Here is a 24,903-nt window from a genome sequence, read left to right on the forward strand (position 1 = left end):
AACACTTGTTGTTTCTTGTGGTTTTGATTTTTAGCCATTCAGACAGGTGAGAGTTGATATCTCATTGTGGTTTTGATTTGCATTTCCCTGATGGTTAGTGATGTTGTCATCTTTTCTTGTGTCTGTTAGCCATCTGTATGTCTTTGGAGAAATGTCTCTTCATGTATTCTGCCCATTTTTAATTGGATTATTTGGTTTTTGGGTATTGAAATGTACAAGTTCTTGATATATTTTGGTTACTAATCCCTTATCAGAAATGTCATCTGCAAATATTTTCTCCTATTCAGTAGGATGTCTTTTAGTTTTGTTGATTGTTTCCTTTGCTTTGCTGACGCTTTTTATTTTTATGTAGTCCTTATAGTTTATTTTTACTTTGGTTTCCCTTGCCTCAGGAGACCTATTTAGAAAAATGTTGCTATGGTCAGTATCAGAGAAATTACTACCTGGGCTCTCTTTTAAGATTTTGTGTTTTTAGGCCTCACGTTTAGGTCTGTAATCCATTTTGAGTTTATTTTTGTGCATGGTGTAAGAAAGCCGTCCAGTTTCATTCTTTTGCATGTAGCTGACCAATTTTCCCAACACCATTTGTTGAAGAGACTTTTTCCATTGCATATTCTTCTCTCTCTTGTTGAAGATTATGTAATCACCAGTTTATTTCTGGGCCGTTTTGTTCCATTGATCTGTGTGTCTGTTTCTGTGCCAGTACCATGCTCTTTTGATTTCAGTAGCTTTGTAGTATAACTTGAAGTCTGGGGTTGTGATATCTCTAGTTTTGTTTTTCTTTTTAAAGATTGCTTTGGCTATTCTAGGTCTTTTGTGGTTCCACACAGATTTTAGGATTGTATTAGTTTTGTGAAAAAATGCTTTTGGCATTTTGATGGAGGTTGCGTTAAATCTATAGGTTGCTTTGGGTAGTGTGGATATTTTAACAGTATTTCTTTCTCCTAATCCATGAGCATGGAATGTCTTTCCATTTGTGTCATCTTCAATTTCTTTCATCAGTGCTTTTTAGTTTTCAGAATTCAGGTCTTTTACCTCCTTGGTTAAGTTTATTCCTGTATTTTTTATTATTTGGGGGCCAATTGTAAATAGGATTGTTTTCTTGAGTTCTCTTTCTGCTGCTTCATTATTAACTATAGAAATACAACAAATTTCTGTATGTTGATCTTGTATTCTACAACATTGCTGAATTCATTTATCAGTTCTAATAGTATTTTGGTGGAATCTTTATGGTTTTCTGTATATGATATCATGTCATCTGCAATAATGGAAGTTTTGCTTCTTCCTTACCAATTTGCATGCCTTTTTATTTCTTGTCTGGTTGCTGTGGTTAGGATATCTAGTACTATATTGAATAACAGTGGTGAGAGTGGACATTCTTTGTCTTGTTCCTGACCTTAGGAGAAAAGTTCTCAGTTTTTCACCATTGAGCATTATATTAGCTGAGGGTGTCTTACATATGGCCTTTATTATATTGAGGTGTATTTCCTCTAAACCTATATTGTTGAGGGTTTTTATCATGAATGGATGTTGTACTTGGTCAAATCATTTTTTCTTATTTCTTCACATGTCTTATAATTTGTTGTTGAAAACTAGACATTTTAATAATAGGGCAACTCTGGAAGCCAGAGTCTACCCCCTTCTCAGGGTGTACTGTTATCTTTGTTACTGTTGTTTGTGACTTTCAGTTCTTTTAGGTCCTGTGTGGCCACTAAAGCCTCTGCTTGATTAGCTAGAGGTCAGTTGATGGTCAGGCAGAATATTTTTATTTTTATTTATTTATTCTTTTTTTTTTTAAGATTTTATTCATTTATTCATGAGAGACACAGAGAAGGGCGGGGAGGGCAGAGGGAGAAGCAGGCTCCATGCAGGGAGCCCGATGTGGGATTTGATCGCAGGACCCCAGGATCACGCCCAGGGCTGAAGGCAGATGCTTAGCTGCTGAGCCACCTGGGCATCCCTATTTATTCTTTATAAGATTTTATTTATTAATAATTAGAGAGTGGGAGCGGAGAGGGAGGACAAGCAAACTCTGGGCTGAGTGTGGACCCCGACACAGGGCTTAATCCCATGACCCCAAGATCATGAGCTGGGCAGAAACAAAGAGTTGGACATTTAACCAGCTGAGCCCCCCAGGCATCTCAAGGCCGAGTATTTTTAAGTGCTTAGAAGCAGTAAAGCTCCAGCCTTTGCTGAGTGGCAGTGTGCATGTTGGGACACACCGTTAACACTCAGCCAGGCAGTTTACAGTTTTGCCTTAGCCCTCGTTTCATGCTTGCCCAGAACCTCAAGGTCAGCCAGAGGTGAGCCCTTACAGTCTTGCCAGATCTTTTTTGAGCGTGTGCACAGTGCACATGTGGATTATGGCCTCCTGGATTCCCATCTCAGGAATATGTCAGAGGCTTTTGAAGCTCTCCATGGACAGCTCATTCTTAAACTTTTTCTTTTTAAGCTTTTTAGTTGACCTATTATTTGCTTAAATTTTTATCTGCTACTATAGACATCTGTGGTATTAAACAAGTGCCTCCTATTGTTTTTGGTAAATTGCCCTGGAGAAAAGGCTATTTGCTCTGGGCAAGTTCTTTTTTTTTTTTTTTTTCCCCTGCACCCCCACACTGGGTAAGTTCTAAGTCAGCTCTGAAGCTAGCCTTCAGAGGCCGTGCTGTGACCTTCTAGGGATCTACCTAATAGGTCAGCTCATGATAGTTTTCTGGGAATAGATGGGGCTCTGAAGGAGAGGCGTGTGTGGGGATGGGGGGGTGGGTGGGTGTGGTTGTGGGTGGTGAGGGGAGACATAGGAGTGGGGCCATTTAAAGTGCCACAAAGCTCACAGTTGTTACTGCGATTCAACAGCTTTTCTTGGATAAACTTTCTTATTGCTGCAAGCCTTCGGTTAATTGCTGTAGTTTTGGAAAAGTTGATGATTTTTGCTAGGGTTTGGTTGCTTTTAGGTAGGAGAGGATTTTCAGAGGTCCTTACTCTACTTTCATTGATAGTCACTTCTCTCTTCATTTAAGTTTAGTGTTTTTGGAAGTCTTGCTAAAAGTAGATTACTACTCATTGGATAGTTAGTAATAGCTGAATGCCAAGACATGGGTATCAGGGATTCTCAAGGAACCCATTTTATAATTGTAATTATGGACTCTGTTCAGAATCTCTGTTCTGCTCCCCTACCCTATAGTATGTGTATACACAGACATACTATACTAGTATGCTTGTAGCTAAAAATAAGCTGATATGCACTGGTGCAACTATAACAGTTATTGGAATATTGAAATACTTTTGTTTGGTACGCTGCTGCTGTCCCAACCCGGCCACGTGTGTACCACACCCAATTTTTGCTCTTTCCCTGAACTTTCACTGTGCAGTAACTAAAGGATTAATATACCTAATCTAGCAAGCCATAGAACTCTGCTCCATTCTGATTATTCAGTGCTTATGTTGTATAGTTGATGCATATGTTATATAGATTCAGATTCATGTATGTGTGTGTTTACATATGTATATAGTATGTTTGGCATAGTTTATATATGTTTATAGTTTATAGTATATGGCATGGTATGCATGTTTGATATACAATATTACATGTATTACATATACGTATACACAATATTCTGCAACATAGATTTTATCATCACACATGCAAATCATGCTACATATAACAGGAGAGACTTCTAAGGAGGTTTTAAGGAGTAAGAAGTACCCTTTAGAGGTGTGCGAGTTTGACCTTTACACATATACACATACGTATATAATAGCCATTCTTTTGCCCCTTCTCCCTTTCCTTTCCCTGTATTTTGTGGCTTCTCTACCTTTTTTACCTGTAGTCATTGCCCACTTTTTTGGATTCTTATTTCTGGTTTCTATCTCTTTATGTCTTCTGAAATGGAGCCAGTGTGCTAAGCTTTAGTGTTGTTAGGAGGCAGTATTTCAGAGTATTTTATATAGCATTTTTTTAAATCTTTTTTATCTCAGTATTTCTTCACAATGTCTAGCCCAGAGTTTTAACTCTCTGCTCAATGATTTGTATTAATCTTGGGTGATCTCTTTAGAGTGTACAGGAGGATCTGGGGCTTTTGTCGTCTTATTGGATCTGATTGGAGCTGAGAGAACTTGTTCTTTCCTTATACTGGAATGAAGTGATATGTGTCGTCTTTCCTCCTGCCTGGTGAGAGGTATTGCTATATCATTTTTCCCTGACACACTTGAGACACCCATCTATTCTCTTTCTCTTGCCTTCCATACTGTAGCTCTGTTACCTGTTTCTTAGAGGTGTATGCATGGAAGTTTTTATTTTAATTGCTTTGCTTTAGTTTGCCTGGGGCAGAGAAGGCACAACTCTGAATGGTCAGAATTCTTGGTAAGCTATGCCTTTCTCTGAATGCAAGGAGCATTGTGCCAAACCTCCCAGCTCTGTGTATGGCAGATTCTGCTCAGAGTTATCTGATGTGTGGTCAACTTAAAAGTGAACCCATAAGAGTGTAGTTCTGTGGAAATATTTCTGTTATATTTGAGAGGATTTTGAGGCTACCTTCTGTTGAAGACTGCACCTCCTCCAGCACTCTAGCATATGATTTCTCAGTTCAAGTTATCACAAACCTGTAGCTGACTCATCGCACTGTGTCACATTGAAACTATTGCATTGCATTTCCAGTATTTAGTCATGTGATTTTAGGGGGGTTGTGTGTGGCCATTTTCTGTTTTCAGTAATAGAAAGTGACTAGTGGTAGGAACATACTAACTTCTGCAGCTCTTAGGTGCTTTGTTCTTGCATTTTATTTGTCTGTACTCCTCTTTCCCAACAGTCAGTTTCTTAAAATTGGGACAGTGCTTCTTAGGATTCTAAGCCCAGCACTTACCATAATTTACTTAAATGATCTATCTTTCTTTCTTTCTTTCTTTCTTTCTTTCTTTCTTTCTTTCTTTCTTTCTTTCTTTTCTTTTCTTTTCTTTTCTTTTCTTTTCTTTTCTTTTCTTTTCTTTTTAAAAGATTTTATTTATTTATTCATGAGAGACAGAGAGAGAGAGAGAGAGGGAGGGAGGGAGAAAGGCAGCGACATAGGCAGAGGGAGAAGCAGGCTCCATGCAGGGAGTCCGACATGGGATTCCATCTGGGGTCTCCAGGATTAGGCCCTGGGTTGAAGGTGGCGCTAAACCGCTGAGCCACCTGGCCTGCCCCTTAAATGATCTTTTTCTCTAAACCTCTGCATTTGAAAGGAATAAATCAGTGCTTTCAATGTTTGTTGCCTGCTGTTGGCCTTATCCTGTCACCAATTTGCTTTATAAATTGCAGGAATTTGAGACTGTTTGGCCCTGCTGAGTAAAACACTGTGTCTCCCTCCACTATAATGTGGGAAGATAGTGAAGCCTTCTCTGAGCTTTAGTGACTTTGGCTGTTGGGCCCCCTGAGGGCAGTGAAAGGTCCACTTTGCTTTGAAGCCCAGACCCTGCTTCATCCGGCATGGTAGTTATGGTTCCTGCCCACAGTTATCTCATTGGTGCCTTGGCAGATTATATTTGCACCAAGCAGTCCAAATAGACTTGTGATCTGCCATTTACCCCAGTTGCTATTAGCTCAAGCCTGATAAGCAGTTAATTTTGTTGGATCTGCCAGGATCATCTCCAAAATGACTCTCTGAACCTGGTCACTTCAAACCTGAGGTGCTTCCCTTTCTGTGGAGAAGGCTGCTGTGTTAAATCTACTGGATGAGTGCTTTCTATACAGACTTTTGGAAATATTAGCAAACAGGACCCTGTTGGAGATAGTTGAAACTTCTTTTTTTTTTTTTAAGATTTTATTTATTTATCCATGACACACACACACACACACACACACACACACACACAGAGGCAGAGACACAGGCAGAGGGAGAAGCAGGCTCCATGCAGGGAGCCCGACATGGGACTCGATCTGGGGTCTCCAGGATCATGCCCTGGGCTGAAGGTGGTGCTAAACCCCTAAGCCACCCGGGCTGCTCGATAGTTGAAACTTCTATAACCTCAGTACGACCTTTGAAATCTAAGTTGGTATCAGAAGTTTCCATTTCTGACTCTCATGCTGAGATTAGGAGTATTGACTGTGCTGCCTGTACCCACGCAGCAGTGAGTACCCAGGGCAAACCCTTGAGCTACTTACCCAAATCAGAGAATGGTAGGTAGAGTCTTGGAAACTGGAAGATATTAGAGAAGGATATTTCTGCCAATCTAGTTCTGTTTAAAATGCCTCCCAGAGCAAATGATTGCCAATAAGCTACTTAAAAAACAAAACAAAAACAAAAAAAGTTGGCCCCTGTGTGGTTCAGTCAGTTAAGCACAGACTCAATTTTGGATCAGGTCATGATCTCAGGGTCATGAGATTGAGCCCTGTATCAGGCTCCATGCTGAGTGAGGAGCCTGCCTAAGATGTTCCGTCTCCCTTTGCGCCTCCCTACCATCCAGCTCGTGCACTTTGTCTCAAAAAAAAAAAAGTCAAAGACATTTAGAAAGGGGGAAACTAAGCGCCACTTCTGTTTCATTTGTGTGTCTCCAATATTCAACTCAGACTGCACTATGGCCCTGTGAGGCTTTTGTTGTCCGTGCTGAGGAAACTAATCACTGTTAATTATGTTTTTGTGTGGATATGTGTTTTTAAGTTTCCAACAACTGATTTAACATTCACGTTTTAGAATTTATTTTTTTTTTAATTTTTACTTATGATAGTCACACAGAGAGAGAGAGAGAGGCAGAGACACAGGCAGAGGGAGAAGCAGGCTCCATGCACCGGGAGCCCGACGTGGGATTCGATCCTGGGTCTCCAGGATCGCGCTCTGGGCCAAAAGCAGGCGCCAAACCACTGCGCCACCCAGAGATCCCTACGTTTTAGAATTTAAACTGAGGATATGGAGCATTGCCTGTAATGACACCTGGCTTTACCTCTGATAAAGTCTGATGGTCTTGAAAACAGTAATCATAGAGAATATTAACTTCCTTTCAGTATTGTTGGCAAAGAGGGCTTTCTACAAAATACTACATATTCATATTCATAGCATGGCCCTAGTCACATTAATGCAGTCCTTAGGCCCTTTCCCTGTTTGGTCCTTTTGCTACTTCTAGTTGCTCTTGACCTCCTGAACCACTTGCCTACGTCTTCATGTGCCCCTCACCTGCATCTGAGGCATGTCTCCTCGCATCTTTTACTAGTTTTTTGATGCCCAGCCTTTTCCTGTTGACTATTTGATGTGTCCTCTGTTTTTGAAACTTATTCTACATCTGAGTGGGCCTCAGAAGCCACCTTGATCTCTTGTACATGATTGTAATGTTGTTTTGCTTTTTAATGGTGTGTAGGAAACACAGGACGAGTCAGCTGTGTTGTGGTTGGATGAAATTCAAGGTGGAATCTGGCAGTCCAACAAAGACACCCAGGAGGCACAGAAGTGTATGTATCACTTGCTTATTTCTGTTTCTGTGGGGGGGGGGGTTGGTGCCATGTTCCCCATCTCAGTATTCAGTTTGATAGAGGCATGGAGTGTGGGCAGGGGGGCGAACAGATTGTGAAGATGTGTGTGCTTTAGACACTTTCTGAACTATTCTGGTGATAATTCTCTTCTGAGACAGTTGCCCTAGGAATCTATGCCATTAATGAGGCAGTGGAGAGTGGTGATGTTGCCAAGACACTGAGTGCCCTTCGTTCTCCTGATGTCGGCTTATATGGAGTCATCCCTGAATGTGGTGAAACTTACCAGAGTGACCTTGCTGAAGCTAAGAAGAAAAAACTGGCAGCAGGTGAGTTATGGGGAAATATGTACCTGCGTTGAAAAGAAGAGCTTGAATCCATGAGGGGACAGCTGTAGGGAAAGATACTTTAGTGTAGAAGCACAGTATTTAGGCTTATTTTAAAGCCCCTAAGGAGATAATACCCCTATTTATATAAATTTATATATATATATATAAATAATGTTTTTTTCCCTCACCTCCCCACCTCCTTGAGGGCAGCTGTGTTAAAAAAGGTCAATTTTCTGAAAAGACAAGAAGGATCCAAATATTTGACTCTTTATCTTTCATAGGGCGTCATTAATTCTGATTGCCTAAGTCTATAGATAGTTAAAAGTCATTTATCTGCAGAAAGAGGGGAATAGAGATAAAATTTTTCATCCTATTGCATGGCTTTTTTGTATTAACTGAAGAAGCTGAATGCAGATCTTTTAATCAGAATAGTTTTCTGACGCACAAGGTCTTAGATGCAGGCTTTGGAAGGAACAAAGTCAAGGTTAGTTCCACAATTGGATTTCATGTTTCCTTTTTATAATAGAAATGAGTGAACTAAATGAGACATGACAAAGCCATGATTTTAGAGCGACGTAGGATGCCTCTTTACTCTTAGAGATGCAAGGAACAGGCTTTTGGAATGGTTCTATTTAAAGTGTTAACCCTGGCCAGAATAATCCTGCAGTGTTAGGTATATGAGTCTGGGAAGTGTGGTCCTGGGTTTCTTTTATCTTTCCTTTATTTTCTGTCAGGAGATAATAACAGCAAGTGGGTGAAGCACTGGGTGAAAGGTGGATACTATTACTATCACAATCTGGAGACCCAGGAAGGAGGATGGGAGGAACCCTCGGACTTTGTGCAGAATTCAATGCAGCTTTCTCGGGAGGAGATCCAGGTAGGTCCCATTTCCTCATGAGAGCAGAAGCTGAGAGAATGTGTTCTAGAACGAATATTAGTGAAGAGGACAGGGCCTATGGTTAGAAGCCTTAGACTAAAATGAAGGCTATGTAACAAACTATGTGGACTAGCTTTTTTCCTAGTGTTTGGGGGAATGACTAGGGCCTAAGTTAGTAAAGCATCAGACCTGTAGGATGAAGTCAGGTAAATTGTGTGCTCATTAAAGAAAACTTAGATGATCAGGAAAAAGGCAAAATGAAAAGTTGTTCTGACTCCTTGTTAAATACAGTTACTATTAATCTCTCTCATTTGCCTTTCCACTCTCTTTTTTCGACTGCTCCACAAATTCCAAACTGCTGTTTTTTTATTTTTTTAAAAGATTTTATTTATTTGAGAGAGAGAGAGAGCATGTGAGCACAAGCAGGAGGAGGGACAGAGGGGGAGGGAGAAGCAGGCTTTCTTGGAGCAGGAAGCTCAATGTGGGGCTTGATTCCAGGACCCTGGGATCATGACCTGAGCTGAAGGCAGATACTTCACCGACTGAGCCCACCTGGGCACCTGAAACTGCTGTTTTAGAATATATCTTGTACTTTTAAATAAGCGTAGCATTTTTTTATAGCTGCTTTGAAATTGCTTTTTCCCCCATCCTCCATGTGTTTGCTTATGCTGTTTTTTCTTATTGGAATTTGCTCATTCATTTGGCAGTTACTTAACACCTTGATTGTAACAGGCTATGGTCTAAGCTCTAGATAACACGTGGGATGTTGTCATGGGATGTTCATTCCCTGCCATCTATATCTGTCAGACTTCTATCCTTCTGGATACAAGCATCTCAAATGTCACATCCTCCATGTTTTGTTTTGTTTTTAAGTTTATTTATTTAAGTAATCTCTACACCCTCATGGGGCTCGAACTCACGACCCTGAGATCAGGAGGCTCATGCTTCTCACACTGAGCCGGCCAGGCACCCTTTCTCAGTGAATCTTTTTAAAATTCTCTTTCCTTTCCCCTTCCAACTTCATTTGAAGCCCCCTCAAAACTTCATATTAATTCAGAATTTAACCAACTTGGATTTTTTTTAAGATTTTATTTATTCATGAGAGACACAGAGAGAAGCAGAGATGTAGGCAGAGGGACAAGCAGGCTCCCTGAGGGGAGCCCGATGCAGGACTTGATCCCAGGACTCTGGGATCAGTACCTGAGCCAAAGGCAGACACTCAATCACTGAGCTACCCAGGTGCCCCCTCTTGAGCACTCTTCACATTACTTAGTGCTGAGCTAATGCTCATTAAACTAGAGTTATCTAATGAACATTAAAAGAGAGGAAAAGGTTATTGAGGGGAAATTTTCAGTGAGGTCATATTTAGAAATGTTATTTTCATTTCATTTATTTATTTATTTATTTTAAGTAATCTCTTAAAACCATGGGGCTCAAACTCATGGGGCTTGGGGCTCAAACTCATGACCTTGAAATCAAGAGTCAGGTAGGTACTCTGTGGACTGAGCCAACCAGGCACCCCAAGATGATACTAATAGGCACAAAGATTCCTAGAGAGAGGACAGTAAAGGCCATCTGCTTCCCCAGATCCTGTGTAGAATAATTGTAATACCTACATATGTAAAAAGTGAAATAGTCCCATTATTTAGAGGGCCAGGTTTGTGTCCTATGCTTGAAGTTCTCCTCTTACCTTCCTGGCATTTCATCTTCTCTGCTAATGATTTCACCATGATGAAATTTAACGAAAGCCCTCAAACTGGATGAGTGTTCAGTTTGATGTAACAATGTAGCAGAGTCTCTGGCTTCCTGTTGTTCAGTGTTTTGATGAAAACAGCCCAGAACTGAGTCCTGCAGAGTGAGGTGACAGAGACAAAATGCTCTAAAGAACAGTGACGTAGAGGGAATGTCTAGGAAGCAGTTAATCTTGTTCTGGAGAAAGCACCGATAATATTTCAGCAGGTGTGGAAAAGAGGAAGGGACTGTGTGTGGGGAAAGACCCAAAGGACTGGGGAAACATGGGCCATTTATGGGGAGACAAGCACTGCCAGTATGCAAAGAGAGGCTCAAGTTGAATTCAAGGGCTTAACGTGCCACAGTAAGGAAGCCTGGCCACCTCTTTAGCAGAGTGATTTTTAGCTTTTTTTTGAGTCACTCTTTTGTTTAGCTCATTAACCTCCACAGAGACACTCCTATTTAGTATTTTGCATATGGACCTAAATAGAATTTAAAAAAGGGGAAGGGTGTTGCTTCATTTTGGTGCATGAACTAACCTCCCTAAAAAAAAGAAAAATAGTGGCCATCAAATTGGATTCTCCCACTCCCCACTTCCTGTACTTTCAGTGAATCTGGATTTTCACTGAATCTGGATTTTCACTGAATCCTTCATCATTTTCTTTTCCAAAGCTTATTGTTCATTTTGTCCCTGATTTCATTCTCATTTTTCTAGTTTATTATACAGCTTATACTCCTCCTCTCATAGTTCTGAAAATTCTCCTATGTCACCTGGATCTGTGCTTTTCTGAATTCAGAGTGGAGAGAGAGAGAGAGAGAGAGAGAGAGAGAGAGAGAGAGAGTGTGTGTGTGTGTGTGTGTGTGTGTGTGTGTGAGAGAGAGAGAGAGAGAGAGAGAGAGAGAGAGAGAGAGAGAGAATGTTCCCCAGGGATCTTGGTAAAGTGCAGATGGATTCTGTGGGTCTGAGATGAGGCCTGGGGATCTGCATTTCTGACCAGCCCTCCAGGGATGCTGATGCCATTGACCCAGGGGTATACTTTTAAGTAGTAGCCTGCATACATAGTCTTGTTGCCTTCATTGTAGGGGTAAAAAAAAAAAAAAAGGACAAGTATTTTTAAAGCCTGTGGAACTTTCCTGATTTGGCCTTGCCTACAAACTTGTCACTGTTTCTTCTTGCTGAATGCCTTAAAAGTTAATCTGCCCCTCACTAATTCATTGCCCATTACCACTCACTTAGCTCACAGCAATACAGTTTCCTGTCCAGCCTTTACTTTAGTAAAACTTTTTTTTTTTTTTTTAAGATTTTATTTCAGACAGAAAGTGTGTGAGCAGGAGGTGGGCGGAGAGAGCAGCAGACTCCCCACTCATGATCCCCAGGATCATGACCTGAGCCAAAGGCAGATGTTTAACTGAGCCATCCAGACACCTTGTAAAACTCTTACTTTAGAACTTCTTGATAGCCTTTTAATTGCCAGGTTCAGTTAGGAAATCTCATATTTGACCTCTCACTGTGTTCTCTTCCTTAAACTTGCAACTCTTTGGCTTCCTTAGTGTGATTCTCTTCTGGTTCTCCCACTTCCTCTTCTCTTCCATCTTAATCTCCCTCCATGCCTGCCTTCGTTCCACTTGAACCACAACAGGATTCCATTGGCCTCCTTCTCCTTTCCTTGTTCTTCCTCAGGGGCCTCATTCAGGTCTGTGATTCCAGCTCTTTCCTTTGTGCTTGTGAACCCCAGATTTTGTACCTCCAGGCTCCTCCTTCTAACCACCAGCTCTGCCTTTCCATTTGTCTAGAAGTCCAGCAGACACCTCAGACACAGTCTCACAGAAAAACAGGCTGTGATAGTATATAAAGGTGTATTTTTTTCTCACATAAAATAATCCCAGAGTTGGGCAGTCCAGCAAAGGTGTGGTGGCTCCACTGTGCCATCTGTTCCCAGGGTCCATCTGTCTTTCTGCTCTGACATTCTTACCATGTGGTTTCCACTCTCAAGGTCACCTTGTCATCCAGAATGACAGCTTGGAGCTCCTTCCATCCAGTTACCAGGCAGAGTAGGAGGAAGCGAAGGAGAGCAAAGAAGGCATGAGGCCAGCTGTCTGTCTCTCTCTTAAGCAGCTTTCCCAAAGGTCTTCCCGAACTACTTCTGCTTACACTGCATGGGCCACTTACATCCCCAGCTTATGTAGTCTTTTAACTGTATGTGCTGTTGGCCAGAAAAACCTATCAAGGCTCTGATACCAAGGAAAAGGGGGGGGGAATAACCAGATGTTCTTGCTGCCCCCACTCAGACCTGGGTCACCCCTTCCTTGGATTACAGTAATCACATTCTGATTCACCCGTTGACACCAACCTGCCAGCTCCTCTGATAACAGTGCTACTTTTCTAAAAATAAGACTCCTGGCTGGATTCCTTTGTTGGAAATTTTGCCGGTTCTCCAGTGGTCACAGCCCACACGCTCTAGGCTACTTGTCAGGGCCATTTGCAATCCAGCCACTTCCCCCTGGTTCCTTCCTCCACTGTGAGCATTGTAGGGGCTTCTGGGACTCGGTACCCAGCCCTATGTTGTACCTGCCACTCTGTCCTCTTGTCTGAATGCAGTTCTCGGCAGTCAGTGTTGGCCCTGAGAAATAGATTTGACATCTTCATTCCTACAGCCCCCTACTGTGGGACAGACTTGTAAAGCCCTGAGGGTCGGTGTGTGCGCTGTGGGTGAGATTGGTTAAAGTTGTGTCCATTCTCTGCTATGTATGTCTCCCAATATGGCTGAATGACTTTTCAGAGCTCCATCTCTGGGGTGACAGCTGCATACAACCGAGAACAGCTTTGGCTGGCCAATGAAGGCTTGATCACCAGGCTGCAGGCTTGCTGCCGTGGATACTTGGTTCGACAGGAATTCCGATCCAGGATGAACTTCCTGAAGAAACAAATCCCTGCCATCACCTGCATTCAGGTATCCAGAGCCCGTTCTGCAGGCAGCCAGTGGGATTCCAGAGCAGGGGTAGTAGGCAGACAGCTCTTAGAATCAAATGAGAGTGATTATTGCCCTCTGATTTCTTGGTCTCTCCTTTTTTTGACAAGCGCATCCTCTTTATTACTGATACAATCACAATAATCAGAGTGTGCTAGATGGGGTAGTGGTGAGTTGTCCAGCCCAGAGGCAGTTCTTGGGTAACTTATAACACCATTCCTTTGTGTCAGATTTGAATATTGAGGGGAAACAGCTGTGGTTTGACTACAGTGACAGGGTAGCATGGCATCACGGGAAAAATTTTGAGTTAGGAATTAAGGCCCCAGCCCTGCCAGGGAGTGCTAAGCCTCCTCTTAAGTTGCTTCTTCATCTGTGCATGGGGATACTAACATTTATCATCTTCACCTGATTTGCTGTAAGGAGCCAAGAAGAGAACTTGTGTGGGTGCCCTTAATAGGAATGAAGGGCTATGGCAATATTAGGGAAGTGGGAGGTAGCCATGTGCCCTCCAGTACAGCCCGTGCCCTCATTCCCCTGTCACTGCTGGGCATAGTCCTTTGGAAGCTTCATCATGAACTGCTCTTGGGTAATCGATGAAGATGAGATTTTTTTACTTCCTCTGATCCTTGGGAAGTAATATTATCAACTATAACGTTTGATGATTTCAGTCACAATGGAGAGGTTACAAGCAGAAGAAGGCATATCAGGACCGCTTAGCTTACCTGCGTGCTCACAAAGATGAAGTTGTAAAGGTATAGTAGTCCCACAGTGTTTCTCAGTGTGGAGTTTTGAGTGCACTAGGTCTTGAGAAGAAGGACTGTCCTAATTTTCAGGCTCTGTCTTCCACAGATTCAGTCCCTGACTAGGATGCACCAAGCTAGAAAGCGCTATAGAGATCGCCTGCAGTATTTCCGAGACCATGTAAGTACCCTTGGGTATAAGGACCAGTAGAATTCGTTTTGCTGTATTTTTGATGAACAAACAAAGGAATTTCTTCTTCTTTGTTGCTTAGATAAATGACATTATCAAAATCCAGGCTTTTATTCGGGCAAACAAAGCTCGTGATGACTACAAGACTCTCAGTGAGTAACTGTGCTCGGCAGACAGGAGTTGAGGCCGTGGTTGAGAGCCATCAGGTTCTGGGTATTCTCCACGGATCTCTTTTCTGGTCCTGAAGGCAAGGCTTGGGGGCTAGGGTGCTGCTCGTGACGTAAGTGTCTCCATTAACCCGTGGCTACATGTCTTGCTGCTTGCTGTATTAACCTGTGGCATGACCAAAAAGACTGCACTTGCTGGTTGTCTTTGCATATCTCAAAAATAAACATCTTATGTGTGTATAAAGTTATTATTTCAAGACAATGCTGACATTTCCCCAAGACTTAGAACTTTTTCTGGTAATTCCATTACCCATCTCACACGTTCTTTCTTTCTGTTAGTCAATGCCGAGGACCCTCCTATGATTGTGGTCCGAAAATTTGTCCACCTGCTTGACCAAAGTGACCAAGATTTTCAGGAGGAGCTTGATCTGATGAAGATGAGAGAAGAGGTCATTACCCTCATTCGTTCTAACCAGCAGCTGGAGAATGACCTCAATCTCATGGATATCAAAATTGGACTGCTCGTGAAAAATAAAATCACACTGCAGGTATGGTCCAGTGCCAGCAGAGGCCTCGGGGCCCTTCGTCCTACTCGGTACCCCCCTGCCTCACCTATTCTGACTTGCAGGGAGGGTGGAGGCTGGCTTTCTTCTTGGCTAATGCCATATATCCTTTAAAAATTACGTAGGAAACTAAATAACTCAGTAGTGAAATTTTAAATAGAGAAAAGGATTTAATTAAAGGATTAAAAGATTTAATCCTTTAATTCCACCCCCACAGTCATTTTGTATCCTACATTTTCACTTACTATTTGAGGATAAGATGCTTCCCACATGATCATTAGTCATAAACACTATTTTTAATGGCAGCACCCATCTGACATTTAGGTTGTTTTTCAAGTTTTTATTACAAATAACATTGCAGTTAATGTCTCAGTGAATATGTAGCTCTTATGGTATTTAAGACTGTATTTTTATTATAGATTCCCAGAAGCTGGTTTCCTGAGTACTTGGATGTTTTTATGGTGCAAGTTCTTAATAGGGAGGTGGAAGTAAGAGATTTGATTGGTGTGCTGAAGATAGGGTACAGTGTAGTGATTCTAAAATAGTTAATGGGATCTGCCAGTGCAGCAGACTTCCATGTAATTTTTTTTTTTTTTGGTGCTAAATGACCTTTCCTACAGTATCCAGTTTCATCTTTCAAAGCTTTTTGATTTATGTGTATGCTTTCGTTTCCAGGATGTGGTTTCCCACAGTAAAAAACTTACCAAGAAAAATAAGGAACAGTTGTCTGATATGATGATGCTGAATAAGCAGAAGGGAGGTCTCAAGGCATTGAGCAAGGAGAAGAGAGAAAAACTGGAAGCTTATCAACACCTGTTTTATTTATTGCAGGTGAGTGGCTGGAGTTGATCTTGTAAGATTTAGCTTATTTCCCACAAGGAAGCCTTTCCCATACATCTCTGTGAGTGTATTTCTGGCTTCCACTAATGGGTAAGGAAAGAGCTGTGTTATTTTTATTTATTACTAATGCACATTCTAATCCTTCAAGTTTAAAAGAACTTGGATATTTGTGCCAGCCTTTATATTACCTAGAAATTACTTATTCCTCGGTTTTATTTCAGACCAACCCCACCTATCTGGCGAAGCTGATTTTTCAGATGCCCCAGAACAAGTCCACCAAGTTCATGGACTCTGTAATCTTTACCCTATACAACTACGCATCCAACCAGCGAGAGGAATACCTGCTCCTTCGGCTCTTTAAGACAGCACTCCAGGAGGAGATCAAGTATGAATGGGTTGCTGCTGGGCATGGGACCTGTCCCACCATCACGCACACTCACAGTTTGAGAGTCAGGCCTGCCCGTACCACTGCCTGACCTCAGTTAACACCATGATCTATGTGAGATGCATACTTGAGAGAAGCTTCTAGTTTTTACATCACGAGTCTAACATGTTGCTGCTTCAGGGAGGTGGTAGATTAAGAGATTTACTAAAGTGATTTTAGGAAGATTCTATATTAAGATATGATTTTTTTAAAATTTTTATTTATTTATGATAGTCACAGAGAGAGAGAGAGAGAGAGAGAGAGAGAGAGGGGCAGAGACACAGGCTGAGGGAGAAGCAGGCTCCATGCACCGGGAGCCTGATGTGGGATTCGATCCCGGGTCTCCAGGATCGCGCCCTGGGCCAAAGGCAGGCGCCAAACCGCTGCGCCACCCAGGGATCCCAAGATATGATTTTTAAAGAACTGATCCAAACATGAAGATTCCACATATTTATCTAATTAAGGACCATTCATGTTCCCATGATTGAGTCTGCAAACAACAGGAGGGTCCTGGATTCAGGTTTGTCAGGGAATGTTTCTAGAGAAAGAGCACTCTTTCAGCTGGTTCTCTTTCTGGAGGATAGAGCCTTTCTTTAAGTAGAAACTCTGTCTTTACATTGATAGATTCTGTGATTAGTTTAAATTGAGTTTGTATCTGATGTTTTATAGGTCAAAAGTTGATCAAGTTCAAGAGATCGTGACAGGAAATCCTACAGTTATTAAGATGGTTGTGAGTTTCAACCGAGGTGCCCGGGGCCAGAATGCCCTTAGACAGATCCTGGCCCCTGTCGTGAAGGAGATTATGGATGACAAGTCTCTCAACATCAAAACTGACCCTGTGGATATATACAAATCTTGGGTCAATCAGATGGAGTCTCAGACGGGAGAAGCAAGGTATGGTAACAACTGCAACATCTTTTCCTTTCCTATTTTCATGATTTTCTTTTTTAAGCAGTTAACCTTTGATTTGTAATGTTCAAATAGCTTTTCCTTAGAAACCTCTTCTTTAAATTTTTGACCTGGTAATTGATCCATATACTCAGCAAATTACTTATTGAATGCTTATTGTGTGCCAGGCACTGTGTTAGATATATACATATAGTAATACAGTAATGAACAAAACAAGCTCTCTGCCCCCTGTTCATAGTTTATTGCATGGGAGAGACAGGTGCATAAAAATAAAATTACAAATTAACAATTTTACCAAGCCTTGCCTGGGGAACTATAATGGAAAATTGCAAGAGGGAGCTAGCTCAGGCAGAGTGGGTAGGGAAAGCCTCTCTGAGAAGGTGAAATTTCACTTAGCTGAAACCTAAAGATTAAGATGGGGCCAGACTTGCTGAGATCTTGGAGCAGAGTATTAATGCCCGAAGGTGGAAGGAGCTTGGGAGTCCAGGACCTAAAGGGACACTGACATCACTGAAGATGCAGTTGGATGGGAAGACTTCTGTGTGTGAGATCACCGTGTTTCATTAAAGAGCTGCGGGGACTCTGGGGTAGCTCAGTGGTTGAGCATCTGCCTTCGGCTCAGGGTGTGATCCCAGAGTCCCGAGATCGAGTCCCACATCAGGCTCCCTATAGGGAGCCTGCTTATCCCTCTGCCTATGTCTCTGCCTCTCTCTCTCTCTCTCTCTTTCTCTCTCTCTATCTCTGTCTCTCATGAATAAATAAAACCATTTTTAAAAAATAAAGAGCTGGAGGGATCCCTGGGTGGCTCAGCAGTTTGGCGCCTGCCTTTTGCCCAGGGCGTGATCCTGGAGTCCCGGGATCGAGTCCTGCATCAGGCTCCCTGTGTGGAGCCTGCTTCTCCCTCTGCCTGTGTTTCTGCCTCTGTGTGTGTCTCATGAATAAATAAATAAATCTTTAAAAGAAAAAAAAAAAATAAAGAGCTGGGGATGGTGTGGGGCTGCCCTTGAATCCTGGGGGAGGGTTGGGCCAGGATGGGAGTTGAACCACCAACATTAACATATCTAAAGAAAGGTGTGTCAGTCTGATGTGCATAATGCTGGGAAAATAAAGGTCAGAGAGCCAGCATGTTTCTGGTTTTATCCAGCTTGAGTGAGGACAAGAGAGGGTTGAGCAGCTTGGTCAAGGGTGGTTTCTCCTGGTTGTTGTGGAGAGTTAGGTCATGCGTGAAGTTTTCTGGAGCTTCTGGAGCTGAGGAGTGGCTCTCCGTACTGTTGCTACTCAAAGTGTGCTCTGAACCAGTAAGTGAAAAATCCACTGTGTCTCTCAGCACATTGCTTAGTTCAGCTGGTGTTTTTCATAGCCAGATTTGCTAGGGAAGGACCTAGTGTGTTGATTACATCTGGCTCAGGCCTCTTTCCATCCTAGACTGATCTATAGACTGGTACCAGCTCATACTTTGAATAGTGCTGCTCAGCATCATGCTCCTTTCCAGGTACCTGGCCCCCAGGCAAAGAGGAAGGTGCACTCTGAGTAGAGAACAGACATTCTACTGACTGAAAAGGCCTTAGCCCCTGTTGGGATCATCCAGCACCTGATCCATTTCTCAGTAATGTGTCAATCTGTTACCTGGAGGGCAGCCCTGGTGGCGCAGCAGTTTGGCGCCGCCTGCAGCCCGGGGTGTGATCCTGGAGACCCTGGATCCAGTCCCACGTGGGGCTCCCTGCATGGAGCCTGCTTCTCCCTCTGCCTGTGTCTCTGCCCCCCCCCCCATGGGTCTCTATGAATAAATAAATAAATAAAATCTTTAAAAAAAAAATCTGTTACCTGGAGGCAGATCATTGCTGATGAGGTGAAAAGTCCATTTTTGTTTTGCCTTGTACTCCTCAGGCTCAAATCTTGGAATGTGGCCAACAGATTCAGTACTCGCCTGGGAAGTTTTGCTGGCAACTCAGGCCATCCTTAGATGACAGGGCACTGACTGGCTCAAGGGTACTAAGATATCCTTCTCACAGTCCATGAGTCCATTTTAGATCAAAGTTCTGGTAGGCATTTCAGGGTTTTCTTTTTCTTCTGAGTGACTATCACAAACTGGTGTCTTACTTTGTTTTTCATAAAATGGAAATTGGTTTCAACACATTCTTGCTACTGATATCTGGAAGGTGCAGTGGGTGCCCATCCTTCCTGTAAGCATCATGGATCCTTGAGCTTAGGCCACCAGATACAGAGCGGATTGAGCCTGGTTCCCTCTTGGGAATTTCACCTCTAAAATCTGAGGAATGTAACATTCTGCTTTGTTGAGTATGTGTATTCCCTTTCTCATTACTACTTCTTTTTTTAAAAATTTTAAAAATATTTATTTATTCATGAGAGACACACACAGAGAGAGTGAGAGAGAGAGAGAGAGGCAGAGACACAGGCAGAGGGAGAAGCAGGCTCCCTCCTGGGAGCCCAATGCAGGACTTGATCCCAGTAACGTGGGATCACGCCCTGGGCTGAATGAAGGCGGCGCTAAACTGCTGAGCCACCCGGGCTGCCCTCATTACTACTTTTTATAAAATGTCGTTTACACATAAAGCTACACAGTTTATTGATAGAAAAGAGGTATGGAACACAACTTACAAATAATAAAATATATGATAATCTTATTTAACCAACAGAAATTGACTCTCTCCTTGTTCAGGAGACCAGAAATCTGAAATCAGTAACAGTGGGCTGAGAGCATCATGTCAGCAGGGCTGAGCTCCCCAGGAGGCTCTAGGGCAAAATTCATTCCTTGCCTCTTCACTCTCTGGGGGCTGTTGGCATCCTTGGCTTGTGGCCCGATCACTGTAATCCGTTGCTGTGGTCACATTGCTGCCTCTCCTGGGTATGCCAAGTCTCCTCCTGCCTCTGTCTCGTTAGGACCCTTAGGATGGGATTCAGACCACCCAGCTAATCTAGGATCATCCTTACTAATTTTTGACCTCATTGACGGTTCCGGAACCTTGGCCCCTGCATTTCATTTTTGTCTTTCAGTCCCTCCTATCTTCCCCAATTAAGCCTAGCATGCCTGCTGTTTTCCTGCCTGTTTCTTCAAGCTCCATACCCTCTCCCTGAGGGATCTTAATAGCTCTTCAGGCTTCAGTTCCTCTATGTATCTGTCACTTCCCTCACCAATACCCAGAGGGTCACCAATTCCCACTGACTGTGTCCCCATAGCATCTCAGACCTGTCCCCTTGGTCCCCACTGTTGCATCCTTGTTTGTGCCCTCATCATGTCTTGATCAGGCTGTGGCACTGACCCATCTCTTCATCTGTGACTATCCATCTTTCATTCATTCTTCATGGGGGACCAGAGAAATCTTCCTCAAATTCAGGTCTGCTACCTGTTAGTAGCTCTCCCTGGCTTCTAGAATGCAGACCTTAGTGTTATATACAGGGCTCTCCACAAGCTGGCCCCTCTTTACTCGACCACCTTGTTTCTCCTTCTCTTCCATTGTTTTGCTTTTGATCTTCCTTCCTGGAAGACAGTTTTTTTCCTCCTTTATCCTGAATTCAGGTGTCCTTTCCTTAAGTTTTCCTCAATTCCTCCCATCTGAGTTGCAGTCCCTTGTCTGTGAATCTGTATCACAATATGTTTACTGTTATCTGTGTGTCTCTCCCACCAGACTGTGAGAGACTCAGGAGCTATCATGTCTTATGTACCTTTTATCCCAAGGGCCTATCATAGTGCCTGGCACATGGTGATAGGCACCCAGTTCACAGCTGAAAACCAGAGCTCAGCATCTGGCGCTACCATTTAGCAGCTCTGTGAGCACGAACAACAGACTCTCTGGGTCTGTTTCTGAAAGACACAGTCCTGCCTCAGGCTGCTCCTGGCTGTTAACTAACACAGTTGGGGATGATTTTTACTTTCCCAGCAAACTACCCTATGATGTGACCCCTGAGCAGGCTCTGGCTCATGAAGAGGTCAAGACACGCCTAGACAACTCCATCAGGAACATGCGGGCAGTGACAGACAAGTTCCTCTCAGCCATCATCAGCTCTGTGGACAAGATCCCGTGAGTGCCATGGGTTGTAACCCTAGATAAGGCCCAGTATGACTGCCCCCCTCCCCCCATCCAGTATGATGCCTCCAGTATGACTGTCCCCTCAGTACGATCCCCCTCAGTATGACTGCCCCCACCGGTATGATCCCCCTCAGTATGACTTCCCCCACACCTAGTATGACTGGCACCCCTGCTCCGGCCGCTCTCACGGAAGTCTGTCCATCCCACAGGTATGGGATGCGCTTCATTGCCAAAGTGCTGAAGGACTCATTACATGAGAAGTTCCCTGATGCTGGTGAGGATGAGCTGCTAAAGGTAAGAATCTGGACATTGGCACGTCCTTGTCCTTCCAGTAGCCCTTTGAGGAAAAAGTTAGAAAACAAGGCCCAACCTGAGAGCTTCAGCAAGTGTGCAAGCGCAGGTTCCAGCAGTAGCTCGCCATTGGCGGTGAGCTCTTGAAAATGATTGTAAATAGTAAATGATACCTCTCCTAGTCCCTGTGTAGTTCCCTTATTGTTTGGCACACAGACATCAAACAAGTAGACGAGGTGACTTTCCTGTCTTGAGAGAATTTCTCCGAGTCCTGTCTTTTCGCTGAAGAATTGCACCCTCTGCTGGTGGCGGGGTGAATGGCAGCAAGCACCGTGGTTTCTGCTAAGGCTGTTGCTGATCACTCTTTTTCTTACTTGGCTGTGCTCCTTCCTTTCCCCCCCTTAATCTGAACGCTTTTTTCTTCTCTCTCCTAGTTCTGTGCTTTCCTACAATGAGGCCTCGATTCTAGACTTTCTATTCAGGTGAATTAAATTTTTTTGTTTTGTTTTTTGGAATGAAACTCCAGGGGAAATGCTGTAACTGTCCTTGAATTCTTCTGTGGAGGAGATGTGTGTTGAGTGGCTTTAATTTCAGAGGCATGAACTTGTCCACCACTAAAGTCTGCAGCATGAGGATGGGGTGTGTGTGGACATATAACACATTGCTAATTAGGTCACATGGGTGATAGTAGCCTTATTTGCTGCCCTGATATGTGAACAAAGGATGCCCTAAAACGCTTAGTGACAGACTTTTAAGTCTATAGTGATTACCTTCTGGACCTGCTCTTTCATTATAGTGATATTTGGTTCTGTTATTTTCTTTTTCTCTGCATCCAACCGAGGGATGCTCTGTTGTTTTAGTTTCAGGCCTCGAGAGAAAGTGTGTGCATGCGTGCATGCATGCATGTGTGTGTATGCGTGCATAGTGTTTTACTTTTCCTCACAGGACTACATTTTCTGGTTTTCTTTGCTAGCAAAGTCATTTGTGGCTTACCTGGTGGAGTGGTTTTTCACAGCTGTCTTTCTTTTTCATCTGTTCGCAGATTATTGGTAATTTGCTTTACTATCGATACATGAATCCTGCCATTGTTGCTCCCGATGCCTTTGACATCATTGACCTGTCGGCAGGAGGCCAGCTCACCACAGACCAACGCCGAAATCTGGGCTCCATTGCAAAGATGCTCCAGCATGCAGCTTCCAATAAGATGTTTCTGGGAGATAATGCTCACCTGGGCATCATTAATGAGTATCTCTCCCAGTCCTACCAGAAATTCAGGTAGGGGAAAAGGAATAAGGTACTTAAAAGGTCCTGTGGGTGTGTTTCTATCTCTGAATGTCAGGACAAGATTAAATATATACTTGACTTTGCCTGGGCCCTGCCAAACTATAGGATAGGTGTTTGATATGCTCATAGCCCCTGGAGGTGGTAAAGGGGATTTTGAGCTGTTAAAATGTATTCCAACAAAATAGACTGCACTTAACATAAATGCAGTGAATCCACATTAGGCATGTGTTACTTTGTAATCAGCAAAGAATCAAGAGTGCTTTCAACATTAGTAAATTAAACATCCAGTTCTGAGTTCATGGCATTGTCTTAGAGATAAAGTTGGTTTGCCTAATGACTCCGGTATTTGCAAACTGTTTTAAATGATGGGTGAGCGGTTCTTGTGGGTGGAATTAAAACTGGGTGGAGGGAGAAGTTATTAGAACCACCACCCCAAGGCCATGAAGCCCAGCGGACATGTGTAACTTCTTTGGAATCAACGGCCTTGCCTGGCTTCTCTTTGAACTCATTGCTCCAGAGGTTTGTGGGATGTCCTCTGGCCAGCTTCTCACATATGTGTCACCCAAGGGTCTGGCTCTCATGTTTATTTTCAGACGGTTTTTCCAAACTGCTTGTGATGTCCCCGAGCTTCAGGATAAATTTAATGTGGATGAATATTCTGATTTAGTGACCCTCACCAAACCAGTGATCTACATTTCCATTGGTGAAATCATCAACACCCACACTGTAAGTATTTTTTCTTTAATTACTTAGTTTCATTGCTCTAGCCTTAATTGCCTCCCCTGGGTGCTGCTTACCATCTCTGGAAAGCCAGATACCTTACCTTCCTTTGATCTTACAGACCTCACATCTGCCTTGCTGTTTCTCTTTCTTTGTGTATTAACAAGACCTTCTAAATATCTCAAAGTGATCCCAGGCCCTCTACATCAGAGTCACCTGGGCTGATAGTCACAAATGAAGTTTCTGGACCCCACCACAGGCCTGCTGAAACAGAGTCTCCATGGGTGGGCTGCCTAGTCCCCATTGTGAGCACCCATCTAGGAACTTGATAAAATACTGTTTTTACTTCTCCTTCTGTTTATCCTGGCCCTCGGTGTTATTTTTCTAGCATCTAAAATACCCACTTTTTCCTCTGTGGCCCTTAGGAGTGATTTTCCCTTGAGTGTTCCTCTTTTCCTCAATATTTTTATAATTCATTCCTTTCTCCTTCGGGGATATATAGAACAGGAAGTGAAGAAGTATATAAAATGTAAGGGAAATTTCTGAAGGCATCTCCTAGGGTAATAGTGTCTTAAGTCTGCTTGAGAACCCTTAATATGGGGACAACATGGATCCTGTGCACTTTTCTCTGAACTAGGAGATGCCGTATATGGTACACATTAAGTATAAGTATGCATGTGAGTTATTTGAACTGGTTGTAGGTACGTTGGTGACTTTGAATATAGAAGTCTGTAGTTTTGTTGTTCTCTCCCTTGTAGGGTCCACTTAAATCCCTTGTATCTACAAGGTTGAGAGAGTACCAGTATTTCCTCTCCATGCATTATCCCATAAGTCATTCAACAGAGGCCAGCACGATGCTTTGTAGTATATCATTTACTTACGTTAGTTTGCTGAGGATGGCCTGTCAGTTCTTTGAATGCAGGAGCTTTGTTATCTGACCCCTTGTGTGCTGTTTGGCCTTGTTGGTGGGGCTAAGGGCTGATGGGCTGAGTGTCATGCATGGACTTTGACTACTGGGTATTCGATGCAGCTCCTGTTGGATCACCAGGATGCCATCGCTCCAGAGCACAATGATCCAATCCATGAGCTGCTGGACGACCTGGGCGAGGTGCCCACCATTGAGTCCCTAATAGGTAAAGTTCTGACTTAACTGCCCAGAAAGTGACAGGGAAAGTGCTGGAAGAGTGCTATAACTGCCACCTCATCCCTTTCTGCACTACCCGAGCTCTGAGTGTGCATGAGGGAAGAAAACAGATGAGATCCAATGGAAGAGAGAAGTTTACATGTGTATAATATACACTTAATCCTATAATTAAAAGTTCTGTAAAGGAAATGAACAGAATATCTTAGGAGAGATTTGTCATGTTACAGTTATTAAAATGACTTGT

General features: G+C 43.0%; 1 protein-coding gene across 1 annotated transcript in view; it reads left to right on the plus strand.

Annotated features, from left to right (window-relative positions):
• IQGAP1 (IQ motif containing GTPase activating protein 1) overlaps positions 1 to 24,903 on the plus strand; it is a 107,816-nt gene that overhangs the window by 68,421 nt on the left and 14,492 nt on the right. The window contains exons 16-31 of the mRNA XM_055326240.1: positions 7,324 to 7,414; positions 7,594 to 7,761; positions 8,496 to 8,638; positions 13,150 to 13,320; positions 14,007 to 14,090; positions 14,188 to 14,259; positions 14,351 to 14,420; positions 14,775 to 14,983; positions 15,674 to 15,829; positions 16,060 to 16,223; positions 16,932 to 17,156; positions 21,071 to 21,211; positions 21,430 to 21,514; positions 22,554 to 22,786; positions 23,389 to 23,521; positions 24,546 to 24,648. Coding sequence (XP_055182215.1) covers positions 7,324 to 7,414; positions 7,594 to 7,761; positions 8,496 to 8,638; positions 13,150 to 13,320; positions 14,007 to 14,090; positions 14,188 to 14,259; positions 14,351 to 14,420; positions 14,775 to 14,983; positions 15,674 to 15,829; positions 16,060 to 16,223; positions 16,932 to 17,156; positions 21,071 to 21,211; positions 21,430 to 21,514; positions 22,554 to 22,786; positions 23,389 to 23,521; positions 24,546 to 24,648 — 2,248 coding nt within the window. The remainder of the gene's footprint in view (positions 1 to 7,323; positions 7,415 to 7,593; positions 7,762 to 8,495; positions 8,639 to 13,149; positions 13,321 to 14,006; positions 14,091 to 14,187; positions 14,260 to 14,350; positions 14,421 to 14,774; positions 14,984 to 15,673; positions 15,830 to 16,059; positions 16,224 to 16,931; positions 17,157 to 21,070; positions 21,212 to 21,429; positions 21,515 to 22,553; positions 22,787 to 23,388; positions 23,522 to 24,545; positions 24,649 to 24,903) is intronic.

Source organism: Nyctereutes procyonoides, unplaced genomic scaffold, assembly GCF_905146905.1.
Source record: "Nyctereutes procyonoides isolate TBG_1078 unplaced genomic scaffold, NYPRO_anot_genome, whole genome shotgun sequence".
Taxonomy (NCBI): domain Eukaryota; kingdom Metazoa; phylum Chordata; class Mammalia; order Carnivora; family Canidae; genus Nyctereutes; species Nyctereutes procyonoides.